This window comes from Glycine soja, chromosome 6 (genome assembly GCF_004193775.1).
Source record: "Glycine soja cultivar W05 chromosome 6, ASM419377v2, whole genome shotgun sequence".
Taxonomy (NCBI): Eukaryota; Viridiplantae; Streptophyta; class Magnoliopsida; order Fabales; family Fabaceae; genus Glycine; species Glycine soja.
Window position 1 is genome coordinate 7,218,236 of NC_041007.1, and position 17,592 is coordinate 7,235,827.

General features: G+C 32.8%; 3 protein-coding genes across 3 annotated transcripts; 2 read left to right on the forward strand and 1 right to left on the reverse strand.

Moving 5' to 3' along the window:
• Positions 1 to 2,257: 2,257 nt before the first annotated feature.
• Positions 2,258 to 3,813, forward strand: LOC114415208 (ubiquitin-fold modifier-conjugating enzyme 1). The gene is made up of 3 exons (XM_028379799.1): positions 2,258 to 2,651; positions 2,738 to 2,799; positions 3,494 to 3,813. The coding sequence occupies exons 1-3, from the start codon at positions 2,319 to 2,321 to the stop codon at positions 3,624 to 3,626; spliced, it is 528 nt and encodes a 175-aa protein (XP_028235600.1). The 5' UTR covers positions 2,258 to 2,318; the 3' UTR covers positions 3,627 to 3,813.
• Positions 3,814 to 5,049: 1,236 nt separating this feature from the next.
• Positions 5,050 to 7,654, reverse strand: LOC114414249 (phosphoenolpyruvate carboxykinase (ATP)-like). The gene is made up of 9 exons (XM_028378549.1): positions 7,619 to 7,654; positions 7,504 to 7,548; positions 7,053 to 7,153; positions 6,591 to 6,889; positions 6,303 to 6,476; positions 6,130 to 6,195; positions 5,772 to 5,950; positions 5,517 to 5,686; positions 5,050 to 5,435 (listed from the first exon to the last, which is right to left on the reverse strand). The coding sequence occupies exons 1-9, from the start codon at positions 7,652 to 7,654 to the stop codon at positions 5,234 to 5,236; spliced, it is 1,272 nt and encodes a 423-aa protein (XP_028234350.1). The 3' UTR covers positions 5,050 to 5,233.
• A 4,179-nt stretch (positions 7,655 to 11,833) lies between these two features.
• LOC114415209 (glutamyl-tRNA reductase 1, chloroplastic-like) lies at positions 11,834 to 14,933 on the forward strand. The gene is made up of 3 exons (XM_028379801.1): positions 11,834 to 12,353; positions 13,122 to 13,363; positions 13,440 to 14,933. Exons 1-3 carry the CDS (start codon positions 12,116 to 12,118, stop codon positions 14,568 to 14,570), a joined length of 1,611 nt encoding a protein of 536 aa, XP_028235602.1. The 5' UTR covers positions 11,834 to 12,115; the 3' UTR covers positions 14,571 to 14,933.
• The last annotated feature ends 2,659 nt before the right edge of the window (positions 14,934 to 17,592 follow it).

Consider the following 17,592-nt stretch of genomic DNA (forward strand, 5'->3'; position numbering starts at 1 on the left):
TCTAATTTTTTCCTATACTATTTTTTTTGTAAAAATTATTAATAAGTTATAGTATTCATTGGTGAAAAAAACTATCCCTTGAAAAATAAGTAGTGTCATTAAATATAATCACCACTTAAACCAAACAATTTAATAGATATTTTTAGAATAAAATTTAAAGTTGTGATATCATAATTAAAAATAACTAACTTAATCATTTTTATTGGTGTTGACAAATTATATTTGTTTCTTAAAAATAAGAAGAGGAATCAAAGAAGTTCGACTCAATTAGTTGAGTGTATGTATTGTAGACCTCTTGATACTGCGTTCATTCCTTATACATTAAAAATAACTATCCCTCCTTGTACATTAAAAGTAAGAATGACATAACAATTAATTAAATATCCTTGTAGCACGCCTAATGTATATGGAAATTGTCATATATCACTAATTGGTTAGAGCAAAATGAGATTATAGAAATTTTAGATAGTGTTGCAAACACTATGCAAAATAAAATAAAATATAACATACATCAAAAAATATATTACCAATAGATCAATATTGAACCATAAGAGCAACAAATACATTATTCATTTACACGGTTAATTTGTCTATTAAAACAAGAGAATGGAAGGAGAAGTAAAAGATTATTGTGAGTTTGAGTATGGATTAAAAGAACATACATCAATAATGGTTTATAATAATGGTGATTTTTCATGCTCGTAGCTTTCTTCAAACCCTCTTAAACACTCTTCAAATTGTCTCAACCATTCACCAAATTATATTCAACATCATAAAAATGAAAGTGATGATTATCTATTTAGTTTAGTTATAAAGTGATTAGCCTTTCAAAGAAACATGAAGGTAATTTCTCAATTAGGCGATGAATAAAAGTCTAATGAAAATTATGTGGCTTTCATAGTATAGTAAAATTAGGAGCCTCTTTATGTTTATTCTTGCATCTAGATCATGTCTCAAAGAGAGGGGACTTGGCCCAAGAACACTCAAGTGTGAAAAGTGTAATTTGTCCTCCTTTTTAGGTCCAGCATAAGTTATATAGTAATGTCATATTTGTGTTGATTGTTTGACATTCGAACCTATGAATCTTAAGCTGATTAATCCAATAAGAATATAATGATACAAAATCTCTCACTCTCAAGTGCATAAGCATAAAATTACTTGAAAATAATGACTATCAACATACTATGGGAGAGGTACATTGTAAAAAAAACAAATCCCATGAGTTGTTCATATTAATTTTAGCAGTTACTTTAAAAAAATTACAATGTGAGTTTGTGATGTTTTATTTTGATAGGAATCTCATTTCATTTTATTAGGCTCTTAGTTTCCTACAATTATGTAAAATATTTTAGCAGAATAGTACATATTAGAATTTGATTACAATTTTTATTTTATTTTTTATTTAGACACAAATATCCTTTCAAGTTTTTAGTTTTATATTTTTTTATTTCTTATTGAATAAAGGTTAGTTATATTTTTGTTAAAAATAAGAACTCTAATGGTATGTTTGATTGAGTTGAAAGAAAATTAAAAAAAAGCAAATAAGTATAATGAAGTTCCTTCAAACTTTTTCTTCTTTATTGATTTTTTTTATTCAAGCAAACATAAAACAAATGATAATTTCTTTGTCTTAAAACCATTTGTACTCCACTTTGAATACAAACTAACAAAGTTGTAAGAGAAAGGTTAGTAATATACTTATTCATACACACTCTTACCGGTTAACATATATTGAAGCTATAAAATTAGGAGAGAAAGTAATTAAATAAGATTTGAATTTTGTGATTACAAATTAATTTCAATTAACGAAAAAAATGCATATTTAAAAGAATGTGTTAGAGACGGTGACCAGCTTGTAATAGATTGGTCCACATTTTTAGATATTTTCTAATATTTTATCTTTATTTTAAATTAATTACCAATATTTTTAAAGAAAACTATTAATAGTTAAAATAACATTCATTATTAAATTTAAAATACAATTTATGTATTAAAAATACTTGTTACATATATTGATTACAATGTAAGTTATATGTTTATTTATTCTAAGTTTAAATCATACAAAATAAATGTTTATCTTGAACATGTACATTGAGAAGTAAAGTTGAAAAAACAAATTAAGAAAATAAGATATAGATCTATAAAGATATAAGATGATAATTTGTGTTTAGATAACACATAGGCACATAGCGTATATAATAAAACTGAAAAGCGAAATTACAATTATAGGCTAGTTTCCCGGAATAAAAGAGCGAACAAGGGAACAAGAATTGTTATTGTTGTTGTAAGGCAAGTGAGCGTAGGTTGGAAGCAGAGAGATGGAAGGTTGGGACCCGAATACGAAGTCGACGCTGACACAGATCCCTCTGCTGACGACGAAGGCGGGTCCACGAGACGGAGCGGCATGGACGCAGAGGCTTAAGGAAGAGTACAAGGCTCTGATAGCGTACACGCAGATGAACAAGTCCAACGACAACGATTGGTTCCGTATCTCCGCCGCCAATCCGGAAGGCACTCGCTGGACCGGTAAATGCTGGTACGTTCACAACCTCCTCAAGTACGAATTCGACCTCCAATTCGATGTCCCCGTCACTTACCCTTCCACCGCCCCCGAACTCGAACTCCCTCAATTGGATGGCAAAACCCAAAAGGTTCTTTTCTTCTTCTTCTTCCTTTTTTTTTTATATATATCTTTTATTTGATTACAACGTTTTTAATTGGTCCCTCTTTTTTACAGATGTATAGGGGTGGAAAGATCTGCTTGACTGTGCACTTCAAGCCTCTCTGGGCCAAAAATTGGTATGCTATTCTTCTGAACAAACTATAATAAATTGAGCTTGTTTGTGAATTGAGGAATGGGTTTTACACTAAACTAGAAGCATCGTTATGCTAGATTATTAGGGTTTGTTATGCCATTCTTTTTTATAATTTGTGGAAATAGTACCTTGCTCTGAATATGAAATTGGTGTACAATGGACCAAGAAGAACTAGGAACTAACGGGGGTTTCAATAATTAGAACGCTCAAGGTCCCAACAATAATCAACTGGGAACCTTAGTTAAATGATCTTATTGATCAATCAAGCTGGATAATATACATATATAGGGTATCTAAACGTATCCGTTCTGCATCACTACTTGAACATCTCAGGTTGTTGTTGCAGCTTGCAAGGGCACATTAAGATAGCTTAATATGACACATTAACACTTGATTTTACTGTAGCGGAATATTGAAGTGGAGCTTACTATTTCAATTTCAAGAGTGATGTTATAATGATGATTTGAGATTGCTTCATTTACTGTTGCAATCTCTTTTGTTTTGACTGCGCGACCTAACTATGTTTTAAAACTGCAAAATTCTTTATGAAGATAAAGGAACTACTTTTGGGGATCAAATGACATTAATTTTGTGATAGAAGATTTTAGTGAGCATCCTCTTAACGTTTTACTGAATTTAAATAATGATATGTTTTCGTGCCTGACATTCTTTTACAGCCCCAGATTTGGTATTGCACATGCACTTTGCTTAGGTCTTGCACCGTGGCTTGCAGCAGAGGTTCCCATCCTCGTTGATTCTGGTATGATCAAGCACAAAGATGACACCGCAACCACATCAACTGAATCTTAGTTAGCATGTCTTGCTAAAACTGTAGAAGTATAATTTTGTTACCTGATTGGTCAAAGGAAATAAAATGAGCTGTTTGACCACAAATTTACAGGATCTTCCTTATGTATCCGCAGATATTGACATACTCTGGCAAATTAATATATATTGCATATGCAACATGGCTGATGAATTAGTGATTTTGATCTAAGCTTGATTCTCAATCAAATTGTCGGTTAAAAAGGGTTTTCTCTTTTCTATCGATGATAAATTTATAGGCTAATAATGATGGATTGTTTGAAACTACCAGAAAGGACAACGCTTGTTTGGACTCTAGACATGATGGCAAGTACAAAGAAAATGAAGTTTGGGTAAACTTGGTCCAAGTTTTGCGTTTATCACCTTTATGACTAATATTATTCTTCCCGAATTTTATTCACTTGGATTTCTCTTCTTGCATCTGCCTTTGTTGGAAATTTTTTATTTTTCCATTGCTTACCAAGAACTATTCAACATACTCAAGTTTGTTATTTTGTATTATTCAGCAAACTTTTTGTCTTTAATTACTGCTTTTTTCTATAACCAAATTTTATTTTGGCAGTGAAGTTGTAGAGAGGTGTCTTAATGTTATGATTTGTAGGCAAAAAGTTTGATACCGCTTGAGATTAGCCTTGTCTAATTATTTGTTATAACTGCAATTCCTTGTTCAGAGACTTGATGAAAGGATTTTAAGGTCTGATACCAGCCACACAGCTTATTGGTAAACCCCGTATTGCTCTAATGAATTGTGTGAAATGAGAACATCCATTCGCCGTTAATATATTTTGGAGATGCATAATAGGATGTTCCCCTTGCATTCACCAAACCTACCACTGGGTTTTGCTCGGAACCAGTAGCCACTACTTGTGTTTGTGGTGGTTTTTGAAGAGTTAGTTTAGTAGCAGCGTTGATATGGAGTGAAAGGCTGAGATTATTTCTTGGCACAAATTTAAGACTTGTTCAATAGAATTTTTTTGCCGTTCTCCCGACTCCTTTGTATAACAGGGGTTTCCTTTGCTGTGGACAGTTAGCAATTTAATTAGTCCAGCCCTGAAAAACAAACGGACGTTCATAGATTAGAGAGCTGATAAGCTCTTGATTTGTTTAGTGAAAGTTGGAAGTTAATTTTCGATTTCTTTCTGTTGAGTCAGTCTTTTTTTTTCACCCTCAATTGACTATTAGACCGGTGCTGTGCTTTTATAGCTTTTTATTCTCTTTCTTCTGCTTTATTGTAAGCAATTTTAAGTTTGCCTTGAATCACATATTAGTACCGTTAGGGGGGATAACCATTCTTAAACGAGAGCGATTTCTTGTCGGTGATAGTGACAACTTAAAACTAGCAAGTATCCTTCTCGAGTTGATGAGGGGATAAATATTCTAAGGAAAAAGTAGGGACTGTAACCTGACAAGTCCGAAATTCTCAATCATTAAACACTGGCAAATTAACAGATTTACGTATTGTCGAACTTGTCAATAATAAGGGGATCGTCTTATAGTCAAGCAAGCTAAATACAGTGAAAACCTTTAAGTAGAAGTAATCACCAAATGCTTTTGAACTTCATTTTTGTTTCGCTAAATTGGAAGTGCTCTCATCAGAATATAGGACCAGCAGAGACAATCTCTTCAGTCAACTTTTGATCCCCTCCTATCTTGTAGGTCGTGAATCCATCAAAATTCTTCTTGAATAGGCTTGCTAGTTTCAAGAGTGTATCTTGGTAGGTCTTCTTGTCAGACTGAATAGCATCAATGATTTTCCTAGTATACGCTAACTTAATTCGATTGCCTAATCCATGACTGCCAATTTATAGGGAAGAAAAGTTAGTTTAAGCAAGAAGAAAAGTGCCATGCAGATACTTTTGTCTTAAAAGTCCACACCTTCCTCCTGACCAGCCAGTATTGACAAGCCATCCAGTAGCCCCGTGCTTCTGCATCTTTTCGGCCAGCATTGCTGCATATTTGGTAGGGGGCATCATTATAAATGCTGCCCCGAAACAAGCAGAGAATGTAGCCTGTGGTTCTTTTATACCATCCTCTGTCCCTGCAACCTGTTTCATGCATTAAATTAACTATCAAAATAACTAGAGGACGGTAATGAAGGTATGTAATAGAAATGAAAGATATCATAAGTACCAGGGCTGTGTAGCCACTGATGAAATGGTACATTGTTTGGGCCAAGTTCAGCTTGCTTACTGGGGGGAGCACCCCAAATGCATCACAAGCTAGTAGGATGACATTCTTTGCATGGGGAGCAACACACGGTATCTTAGCATTGGGTATGTACTCAATAGGATATGCTGCACGAGTGTTCTCTGCAAAATCGAAAGGTCCAAACTATTATTCAGCATGAATCCCAAATTTTTGGTATCAACATGTGCGGTTTTGAAAAGCATTAGTACTAGAGTCCATCTATAGGATTCAGCTTTTTTGTTTTTTGTTTTTGCTTCCTTTAACATACCCTACTTGATCACATTTATTTTATTATACTTGCCAGTCACAGATTTGTCCGAGAAATCTACCTCTCGGGTATGCTCGTCAAAAACAACATTTTCGAGTACTGCAAACAGAGGCAGGTAAAGTAATTCTGTTAGGTTGGGTGGCACCATAGGCATAGAGTGTTTACGTTATGAAGGATAACTATTTTGTTGAATAAAAGATTGTTACCTGTCCCAAATTTGATGGCATTCCAGATGTCTGGTTCTTTATCCTTTGAAAGATCAACACATTTTGCATAGCAACCTCCTTCAATATTTGACACCCCATTTTCACTCCAGCAATGCTCATCATCTCCAATTAAATACCGGTTCTGATAGGTAGAAAGAGTTGTCTTTCCAGTACCTACGAGGATTACAGTATTAAAGGTATTGATGAAAACTCAACAAGATAAAAAACATTGATAGTCAGGTAATGACTCCTCTATTTAAAGGTATTCATCTATTCATCTATCTGCACCTGATAATCCAAAAAAGAGTGCAACATCGCCATCTTTGCCCATATTGGACCCGGAATGCAGGGAGAGAATATAGCGCTTGGGCATGAGGTAGTGCATTAAACCAAAGAGACCTTTTTTCATTTCCCCAGCATATTGTGTGCCAAGGATGACCATTTCTTTCCTTGCAATGTTGATGTCAATACTAGTTGATGAAGTCATGTAGTGTGTGTAACGATTACAAGGGAACAGTCCTGCATTGTATATAGTGAAGTCTGGAGTTCCAAATTCCTCTAGCTCTTTAGGAGTGGGTCGGATGCACCTGTCAAATTTTTATTTTTTTTTATCTTGTATTAATCACACTTGTGTATCTAACTCTTTTAGCATTTTTAGTGCCTATTAAACTTGGTTCTGAAGAGTGTAGGAATTATCTGGTAATGCTCAAAGAATAGTGTAGAAGAGAGGTAATTTGCCTCGTTACTCACATATTGTGCATAAATAGGGAATGATAAGCTCTTGCAGATACTATTCGGACTTTGATTCTGTGTTCTGGATCCCAATTCAGAAATTGATCATTCACATAAACCTGAACTCACATGTCAGAAGTACAATCATTAGTTAACTAGTTATGTCAATCTTTCAAAAATTACTCCAACGAGAAAGGTTGGTGCATCCAATGATCCATTAAATACTAATAGCATCTTGGAAAATGGTAAATTTTGAAGAAAGTTTGGTTAGTGTCGGAACTCTGTTATTAGGCAGCATAGTTGTGAAACAATAAAGAATGAAGTTCTGTACCAGAGAATTAAATCCCGTTCAGATTTGTGACCCGACTTTCCTCATGGAACCAGCACACGACAACTTGGAAACACGCACTCCAGTATAAGTAAAAAACCGTTAATCTACGGGAGTGTGAATTAATTAATAATTAGGTACCTGATGGATTGGAGTTGCTGAGAGGGGTGCTGTCGTCGTGGCACACTTCGGAATCCGTTTGGATCATTGGCAACCCTCGACGCCCATTGTTAGATGTATTTCTCCTCAAACTCACACTACTATCTGATCCATTCTCTGTTATTCTCTCCATTTCTTGAGTTCTCAACGCTTAATGCAATGCAATTGTCATTCACCTTCGTGCCTACACTTTTATATGACACTAGGCTTCAGTTTACCCCCCCTCTGGTTCGCCTCCTCCGGTTAAGCTGACCATGGTTTAATTGATGTAAGTAATAATAAGTTAATTAAATGATATTTTGATAATTGATACTGAAAAATATCTAATTATTTTAAAAATTATATTTATAACTCATTAATTAATACGATAAAAATTTTAACATTAAAAGTGTATGAATATTAAACTCTTATAACAATTAATAAATAATTTTTCATGCATGAAAGAATAATGAATATTTGAATTATATATTTAACTCGTGTTAGAAAAAAAATTACACATAGCCGTTATGTTATTTAATTAAAAAAATAAAATAAAACTAAATCACATTAAATTTATCTAATGTTGGAAAATACAAATCAGTGTAATTATAGAAATAAATATTTACTGTAATTATAAAAAAAATTGCTGAAAATAAATATGTATGAGTTGAAACAAACACACTCTGTGTTTTTGTAAAAGAACAGGACGGCAAGAGAGAAATTTGGGGTGAGAATATAGTTGTGAACACCAATTAACCCATTTCTATTTTTCTCGGTGTCTATAGCATTTCTGACCCAATCTATAACTCCTGGTATTATATGTGGGCCCAGTCCAGGCCTCCTGGTAATTTACAAGGGCTCATCCCATAACTCTAACTTAGAGCTTCAAAGCCTGGTTCTCTTTGAACAGAACAAGAAAAAAAAAAACAAAAAAAAATGTGGCTAAACTAATCCAAAGTTCAGAACCCCCTCATTCCTTGCACAGTAATAGATCATCTCAGCCTCAACTCATGTCATGTTCCTTTTTTCCGTTTTTTGAAAAAAACAAAACACTATTATTTACCCTGCTCAGAGGACAAAATTATTAAATATTCTTGGACCACTGCAATTTCTATGTGAAACGTAATCAATCCTTTTTTCTTATTAATTTAAGAAATAAATTAATAACACCTAATTTCGTCTTATGTGAAGATTAATTGGATCTCATCAAGATCACATTGAGCAAAGTGAGCGTTTTAACATTTTTATTTTTTGCCAAAACTGCAGCTAATTTCACTGAAAATAACTATGTTAAAATTGTAATTCACAACTACAAAGTTCAGTTCAGTCATACAAAATAAAGAATGCTCAATTTGTGTTAGCAAAACAAGTTCATTTTTTTGGGCTCCAAAATCTCTTACCTTTCAAGTTTCAACTATATGCTTACCTGTCTATCTTCCAAACATTTGAAAAAGGCAATTTTCGCGTTTGAGACTCTACAATACTTCGATTAAAAATTAGGTTAAATTGTATTTTTGATGTCATTAGTTTTTCAAATTCATAATTTTTTCTCTTGTTAAATTTTAATTGTAATATTTGATCCCCTAATTTTATAAATTGGTGATTTTGATCTTCCTAATAAATTATTAACAAAGAATTATAATTAATTGAGTTATTAAGTTAATTATAAATTAATCAAAATTATTAATTATTAAAAAATTGAATAAAAAATTATTAATCATAATTTTCTACAACACTTTGTTATTACTCTTATATGCAAACACCTCTTATATCTTCACTATCACACGTGATTCCATTGATATTAACGTCGCATTAGGATTAGTAGTCTTTTATTAATTTTTGTTAAATAATTAATAAATTTAATTTAATTTATAATTAATTTAATATCTCTGATAATCATAATTATTAGTTAATAATTTATAGGAGAACTAAAATTATAAATTTATAAAATTAAAGAATTAAATGTTACAATTAAAAATTAAAAAGACTAAAACTATAGATTTAAAATATTAGGATGACCAAAAATTACGGGCAAACTATGTTGACAATAGCCTGTACTCTGTAACTTCGTGATGATAATTTCTTTAAAAATGTAACCATGCTGGCAGAAAAATTTGCAACAATTATAAGCAAAACTAAGGATCTCAACATGAATTAACTGTAAAAGGGCTAAGCAGCTTTGTGCCTTTATTTTATTTTATAATTATAATACTTAAAAACTATGAATTGCTATACCAAATTCTAGGTCGCGCATAGTTGGCTACACAGCGCGCACGCTAAGATCAAATGTCTTTTGGAAACCATGGGCCATGAGGAGTTAACAATGAGGGCCCGAGAAGTAGGCAGAAAGCTGAACATAAATGGAAAGAAGGTAATTTCAAGCAAAAGACTTACCAATTAATTCAACACAATTCCTAATCATAATCATAATTTGATGCAAAAAAATGAGAATCATGGAGCATTAGTCAGGTCCTTAGAAAGACATGTGTAGAGGCATATCTCATCAGCTTGTGTACAGCAGACATAAATGCTTAATTCATAAGGCTGAAGGACAAAAGAACGATGGTATTATATACAGATGTTAGGCTTTGATAGACCTTAGCAGCCATTGGACTGATATCAAGGCAAGACTGTCGTTACTATATACAGATGTTGGGCTTTGATAGCCTATGGCAGTCGTTGGACTAATATTTCTGAATCAACTTGACAACTTGCTTGGTAATGAAACTCTGCTACTCCATGGTTGCCCATTTTCCCATTTATTTTCTTTATTATATCTTCTTCATCCTAAAAATGGAAACTTATTGTTGGTCTTGACAATTGAAGATGATCACTCCAAGCAATATGTTTTTAGTTACTTCTTACCAAACGTTTTAGGTGGCTTCAAATCAAAATTAAAGTCTTGGATTCCTTATTTAATATCTTGAATTCCAATTTTGTAGATGAACAAAAATATGATGGGAGAAACACCTACTATTGGTTAACTAGATTTCTGATAAAAATTAATCATGGATAAAATTAGTAAATACTTTATAATCCACAACAATAATATGGTGACTAAAAAAATAAAATTAAAGTGGTGTATGTTTTCAATAATTTGATAAAATTCAAAAGAAAAAGATATTATGAGTCAAATATTGTAAAAAAGAAATTATAATTTTTTTTATTAATATTAAATTTATTGATTTAACTATTGGTTTATGTGTTATTATCATCATGATTATATATATAAAATTTGACACAATTTTAACTTTAACTCATTATCGGTTAAAATAATTTAATTGGGTCGTAAGAAAAATATCTTCAACTTTATCTATATAAAATAACTTCATTCCAATTTTAGTTAAAGCATTTTTAGTTTAAATTTAATCAAAGTATCTTTGGTTCAACCTTGTCACAACATCTTCCACTTATCATTGGTTAAGATATCTTTAGTTTAATCATGATTAGGGCATTTGTGGTTTGAACTTAATTAGAGATTTTTAGCTTGATCTTACCTAGAATATCTTAGTTCATATTCATCTCGGATTATCTTTAACGCATGGATCTTATATCTTTTTTTTGGCCTTGTTGAGTTTTTTTTTTACGTTAAATTTTTGCTTTTTTGGACCTCTTTTACCTCGGATCACATAGGTTAGGGCCTGGTAAGAGTTGAGTTTCCCATTTTGACAGCTTATACTCACGCACACTTGGGAAGACAACACAGGGATATTTTGGACTAACACATGTTTTAGCTAAACCCAACCCAAGTTCAATTTTCACGTACATCTTTTTGCATGTAAGAAAAATCTTTTAAGACCTAGGCTCTGTTTGGAAGAGCTTATAACCAACTTATTTGGACTCAGATTATAAGTGTTTGTTAAAGGGTTTGGAAAAAGCTTACAAGATATCTTACCACAGCTCCATTAGATGTTTTTAGCTTATTTTCATAAACTTTTCAAAAATAGCTTATAAGAGTAGTTTATGCAAAGTTTATGAAAAAATCTACACTCGAATCCAACCAGAGAAAAAATATATAAAGCAGGTGTATTTTTTTTTTTCATTTCTTTCCTCCAATTACATATTTTTTCTCTCATTTCTTCACCGATCACTCAAATGAATATAAACAAAATTTACTATCTCTTTGATCCATATATATATATATATTTCAATTTTTACTTTTAGTTTCTAATCACGTAAGAATATCTATGATACAAAAACTCAATGACCTGTCATATGATCAACTGTTTTTAAAAAATGAAGAATTAAAACACAGTTTACCCAAAAAGATTAAATGCGTTTTTTTTTCCAATTATGAAGACAATAAAGAGATGAGAGAGAAGCGAGGAGGAGAAGGAGTGTGGATAAAGCATGTGCAGCACCCGCCAATAAGAACTCAGAAATCTCTCGTTATACACAACACATACCCTTTTTCGAATCAACGCCACCCGCCCAAAGACCAAACTGAGTCCGAGAGAGAGAGAGAGAGAAGGAGGGTCAACATTTCACAACTCAATTTTGCAATTTCCCCTTTCCTTTTTCTACTGCCCCTCCTCTCCCTCCCTCTCTCGTTTAACATCTTCCATTCCCTTCCTCTCTCTGTGTATTCTAGGGTTAGGGTTCTTCTGACTCCACAATGGCCGTTTCAACCACTTTCTCCGCTCCCAAATTGGAGGCCCTATTCCTCAAATGCTCTTCCTCCTCTTCCTCACCATCGCCTTCAAGGGCATCATTCACCACTTTTCCCCGCCAAAACAGAAGAACCCTCATTCAGAGAGGGTTTATTCGCTGCGACGCTCTGGCCTCTGATGCATCATCGGTTGCTCCAAATAATGCCACCGCTCTTGAGCAGCTCAAGATTTCTGCAGCTGATAGTAAGTCCTCTTCCATTTTCTCTCTTTGCCTTCAACATTTGGTCAATTGGGTACCTCCATTTCCCCATCAATGCGAATTTTGTCCCCGTAATTTTATATTCTTTCTTTGTTGAATTAAACTTTTCCTTATGGTTCTGGTGTAAATAACTTTAAGCACGGGCATTAGTCTTTGGACTGCAGAGAATTTCTTCACATACTTAACTCTGGAGTTATTGGGCGATCGCACTGTTTAATCTAAACGTTGAATACTTTTCAAGGCTTGAAATGTTAGAAGCTTGCAGCTTTACCTGGCATCATATTATTACTATTTAATTAGTATGCAAGCTATTCCTTTGTATTTAAAGGTTCAAGTTTTGCACCTTAACGTTTTCTTTCTTTCTTTCTTTCTTTTTTAATTTTTTGTCGCTGATGGTTTGCTTCACTCCAGGAGATCTATTCTTGTTTCAAACTTGTTTGCAGTTTTCATTTACTGGTCATTTCTGATTATGTTGTTAAAAAGATTAACAAAGAAAAAAAAAAGAAGGAAATGAAGTTTGAAGGTTCAATTGTTTGGGCTTTTTGTGCTTCATGACCACAATTATGAATCTAAACTGTAGTCTATAGATTTGTAGCTTTCAGGAACTGTGGCAAGGTCCTGAAGGATATTTATACCCTAGGAAATAAACAAAGGCAGGACTACATGGCTTTCTTTGGTTGATTTGTGCTGATTAATTATCTGAAACTTTCTAGTTGCAGCTTCTAAATAATTCATGCAATTAACTTTAACAGGATATACAAAGGAAAGGAGCAGCATTATTGTCATTGGGCTCAGTGTGCACACTGCACCTGTGGAAATGCGTGAAAAACTTGCCATTCCAGAAGCCGAATGGCCAAGAGCTATTGCAGAGCTGTGTAGTCTTAATCATATTGAAGAAGCAGCTATTCTGAGCACCTGCAACCGAATGGAGATATATGTTGTTGCCCTGTCCCAACATCGTGGTGTCAAAGAAGTCATGGAATGGATGTCAAAAGTAAGCGTTGAGTTTCTTTCACAGATGGTATTTGTAGTGCATGGCTAAATATTTAAAATGCTGTCCTTTTTCACAGACAAGTTCCATCCATGTTTCAGAGCTTAGCCAGCACCGGTTTTTACTTTACAACAATGATGCCACGCAGCATCTTTTTGAAGTATCAGCAGGTCTTGACTCTCTTGTTTTGGGGGAAGGTCAAATTCTTGCTCAGGTTAAGCAAGTTGTCAAAGTGGGACAAGGAGTTAGTGGCTTTGGAAGAAACATTAGTGGGCTATTCAAGCATGCAATTACTGTTGGGAAAAGGGTTAGAACTGAGACTAATATTGCTTCTGGGGCAGTTTCTGTTAGCTCAGCTGCCGTTGAGTTGGCCTATATGAAGCTACTTGAAGCCTCACATGATAATGCAAGGATGTTGGTTGTTGGGGCTGGCAAGATGGGAAAGCTTGTGATCAAACATTTGGTGGCAAAAAGTTGCAAAAAGATGGTGGTTGTCAATAGAACTGAGGAGAGAGTTGCTGCAATACGTGAAGAACTGAAGGATATTGAGATTATCTACAAACCTCTTTCAGAAATGCTCACCTGTGCTGGCGAAGCAGATGTAGTTTTCACCAGTACTGCTTCAGAAAGCCCATTATTCTTGAAACATCATGTCAAGGACCTTCCTCCTGCAAATCAAGATGTTGGAGGCCGTCGCTTTTTCATTGATATCTCTGTTCCCCGGAATGTGGGTTCATGTGTCTCAGACCTTGAGTCTGTGCGAGTATACAATGTCGATGACCTTAAAGAGGTTGTGGCTGCCAATAAAGAGGATCGTCTAAGAAAAGCAATGGAAGCACAGGCAATCATTGCTGAAGAATCTAAGCAATTTGAAGCTTGGAGGGACTCGCTGGAAACTGTTCCTACTATTAAGAAATTGAGGGCTTATGCTGAAAGAATCAGGCTTGCTGAGCTTGAGAAGTGCTTAGGTAAGATGGGTGATGATATACCAAAGAAAACACGGAGAGCTGTGGATGATCTTAGTCGGGGTATAGTTAACAAGTTGCTTCATGGTCCAATGCAACATTTAAGGTGTGATGGGAACGACAGCCGGACTCTTAGTGAGACACTGGAGAACATGCATGCTTTGAATAGGATGTTCAACCTTGAGACGGAAATATCTGTTTTGGAGGAGAAGATTCGAGCAAAGGTCGAACAAAACCAGAAATGAAATCTAACCCCAATTTCATTGATCATACTGATTTATTTTCTCCTTTAGAATAAGAGGAAACATCCTCACCTTTTAGGATTAATGATCCTGTAATATTTAGTTGCATAGTTGAAACAGCTGAAGTCTCCATGAGGTCGGTCCCTGTGTCTGCTTGGCCTAACTCGTTTGTGTTTTTTGGGTCATCCTTCTTCAATGTGTTCTTCCGCATCCATCTGTCTTTGTATTATAAAAAATGAAATGTTTTGGTGAGCTTTGTGTTTACATCGAATAATATTGTTATAAGATTGTCCCCATATCGGGAAATTAATTGTAAGTACCGAGTTTCTAATTTCTGCAATAGAGACAAGATTGGTGAGCTGTGTATTTGCATCGAAGGGAATTCTTTATTCATAGCTGCGATTGCTCACTTTTTAAGTGTTTTTGATTTCGTAAACCATGTATTTGGAATCAATCTCTAGTTTATCTACAAGCATGATTCTCGGGGTGCTGCTTTCTGGTGTTGTACACGGTTAGAATAGCAAACCCGACTTTAATGAGGGATTAAGGGTGGCCCTGCCAGCAATTTCTAGCTAAAGTAATGAAATCACAAAAGTTTGTTAAAGTGGGAGGAGATACATTAAAATAAAAAGAAACTCGTGTGAAAAAGCTAGAGAAAAAATTACTCCAGCAATTCAGCGTGGCAGCTAATTCACTTCAGAACTCCAGTGATGAAAAAGAGCTTCAAAAAGTATTATTAAAGAATGTGTTAATATTCTTTTTTTATGAATATTCCTTTCCTTTTTATTTGTCTATTTGAAAGTAAATTTTCTTTTTATTCATGTATGTATTTACTGTTAAGACAACATTATCGTATATCATCAATTTTTAAATGTTTTATACATGTATCTTAAATGAAAGAGAAATAATAATTAGAGGAAATATTGGAGTAATAAATTACGGAAAAATTAATTAATAAGAGATAATAAAAAAAATAGAACACAAATAATTTTGATATAAATAAAGATATTAATTATATTTTTCAATTTGTGTTATTACCTTAAAGGACAATAGAAAAAGAACAAGAATAGTATATTATTTATTTTATAGAATTTACTGATTAAAATAATTTTATAAGTTTTGTTATGATTAATTTCTAAAAAACTTAGAATTCGAAATCTTGTTTAGGAAATCCACTCCCAATTCCACTTAACCAACCACATATTTGGCCCAACACATTTACATTCAAAGATGGCAAATTTCCCCATCTGGGGTAGTTTTAGAAACTATTTCCCCAGATGGGGTCGTTTCTAAAATAATTGCAGCATGGGGCAGTTTTTTACGTGCATGGAAGACCCAAACCGGTGTCAGTGAGCAACCCGCCAGATGCAATGGCGATATGACCGTGCAGAGCCTAAGTCGCTAGTCCTAATGGCGATACGCAGAAGCAGCTGGGAACCGCCAGTCAAACTGGCGAGTTCCATGGTACAGGCGTGCAGGCGCTTTTGCAGGGGTGCAGGAGCTTGCTTTTCAGAAAAGGGAGTTGCAACTGCCATTGGCGAGTTGCCTGCAAGTTGCAACTCCCATTGGCGGGTTGCACAAGAAGAAATAGCCATCACCAATGGCAGTTTGTTGGCTATAAATACCAGTGCTCACGTTTTGAACTTGAACTCACGTTTTCAGCTCCAAATTAGAAATAAATCTTTCATTGCTCACGGCTTCAAATTAGAAATTTCTTTCTTCTTTCATTGTATGCTGAGAGCTCTAGTTGTGTGTGGTCAGTGACTTAGAGTTTTCTGAATACAGAAAGAGCCTTGAGTTTTGTAAGTGTGTAGGGATTTCTATTTTAAATTTGTTTGGTTGAAGTTAAATATTTGAATTAGGTTTATAATTTTGAAATTAATAATTTGTGTTATAATTTTTGTAACCTATATTTTTATAGCAGTTAGAAGGTATACTTTTTAGTAACTCTTTAATTAAATTAGTTTTATATTTTTATTTCGTAATATCCCATAAAATAATTTGTATTATTTATTTTTAAGTAATTTTTTGTAGCAGTTTCAATGTATAAATTTTATGAAATTTTTAATTAAATTAGTTTTATATTTTATATGATTGTTTGTGTGTATAAAATAGAAGAAATTTGTCATCAAAATTTTAATTGGTTTAAAATTTGGTTCTTGAGAGTTAAATTTGTGAATGAAGTTCGTAAATTTCTGTCAAATAAATTATATTATAAGATATTTTTGAAGTAATTTTTTAGACCAATTTGAAATTATAATTGTTAATAATTTTTTAATTAAATTAATTTTATATTTTATATCCCTTGTTTGTGTGTATAAAAGAGAAGAAATATGTCATGATATTTATTTAAATAAAAAAAATTTGAGTCTTGAAAAAAGTTGGTAAATATGAAAAAAATTATATAACAGTCAAAATAATTGTAATTGATAATAAATTTTTGTTATAATTTTATGTAAGTAATTATTTATAGAAGTAAATATGAAAAAAATTATATATAGGTCAAAAAAATTTGGTTCTTTAATTAGAAGTAGATTTTTGCTTTAAAGTAATTTTTTGAAGTAATTTTTTTATTTCTTAGTTTGCAGTAAAATAATTTATAACATAATTTTCTTGTAATAATTTATAATTAAAACTAGATTTAAGGTTTAAGAAAATTTTTTTAACTAATTTTTTTTATTTCTTAGTTTCCAGTAAAATAATTTGTATTTGTATTATAATTTTTTTAAAGTAATTTTTAATTAAAACTAGATTTTAGCTTTCAAGTTATTTTTTGTAAGTAATTTTTTTTTCTTAGTTTCCAGTAAAATGAATTATATAATAAATTTTTAAAGTAATTTTTAATTAAAAGTGAATTTCAGCTTTGAAGTAATTTTTTATATTTGTTAGTTTGCAGTAAAATAATTTGTATTATAAATTTTTTAAGTAATTTTTAATTAAAACTACATTTCAACTTTCAAGTAATTTTTTTAAGTAATTTTTTTTATTTCTTAGTTTGCAGTAATTTTTTTTTATTTCTTAGTTT

Excerpts from the sequence above, each read along its gene's own strand:
- LOC114415208 (XM_028379799.1), top strand. The coding sequence starts at position 2,319 with ATGGAAGGTTGGGACCCGAATACGAAGTCGACGCTGACACAGATCCCT. Across the intron at positions 2,652-2,737 it reads TGGATGGCAAAACCCAAAAG|ATGTATAGGGGTGGAAAGAT; the intron begins GTTCTTTTCTTC and ends TCTTTTTTACAG. Across the intron at positions 2,800-3,493 it reads CCTCTCTGGGCCAAAAATTG|CCCCAGATTTGGTATTGCAC; the intron begins GTATGCTATTCT and ends ATTCTTTTACAG.
- LOC114414249 (XM_028378549.1), bottom strand. The coding sequence starts at position 7,654 with ATGGAGAGAATAACAGAGAATGGATCAGATAGTAGT. Across the intron at positions 6,890-7,052 it reads TCCCTATTTATGCACAATAT|GTGCATCCGACCCACTCCTA; the intron begins GTGAGTAACGAG and ends AAAATTTGACAG. Across the intron at positions 5,687-5,771 it reads TCAGTGGCTACACAGCCCTG|GTTGCAGGGACAGAGGATGG; the intron begins GTACTTATGATA and ends TGCATGAAACAG.
- LOC114415209 (XM_028379801.1), top strand. The coding sequence starts at position 12,116 with ATGGCCGTTTCAACCACTTTCTCCGCTCCCAAATTGGAGGCCCTATTC. Across the intron at positions 12,354-13,121 it reads CAAGATTTCTGCAGCTGATA|GATATACAAAGGAAAGGAGC; the intron begins GTAAGTCCTCTT and ends TAACTTTAACAG. Across the intron at positions 13,364-13,439 it reads TCATGGAATGGATGTCAAAA|ACAAGTTCCATCCATGTTTC; the intron begins GTAAGCGTTGAG and ends CCTTTTTCACAG.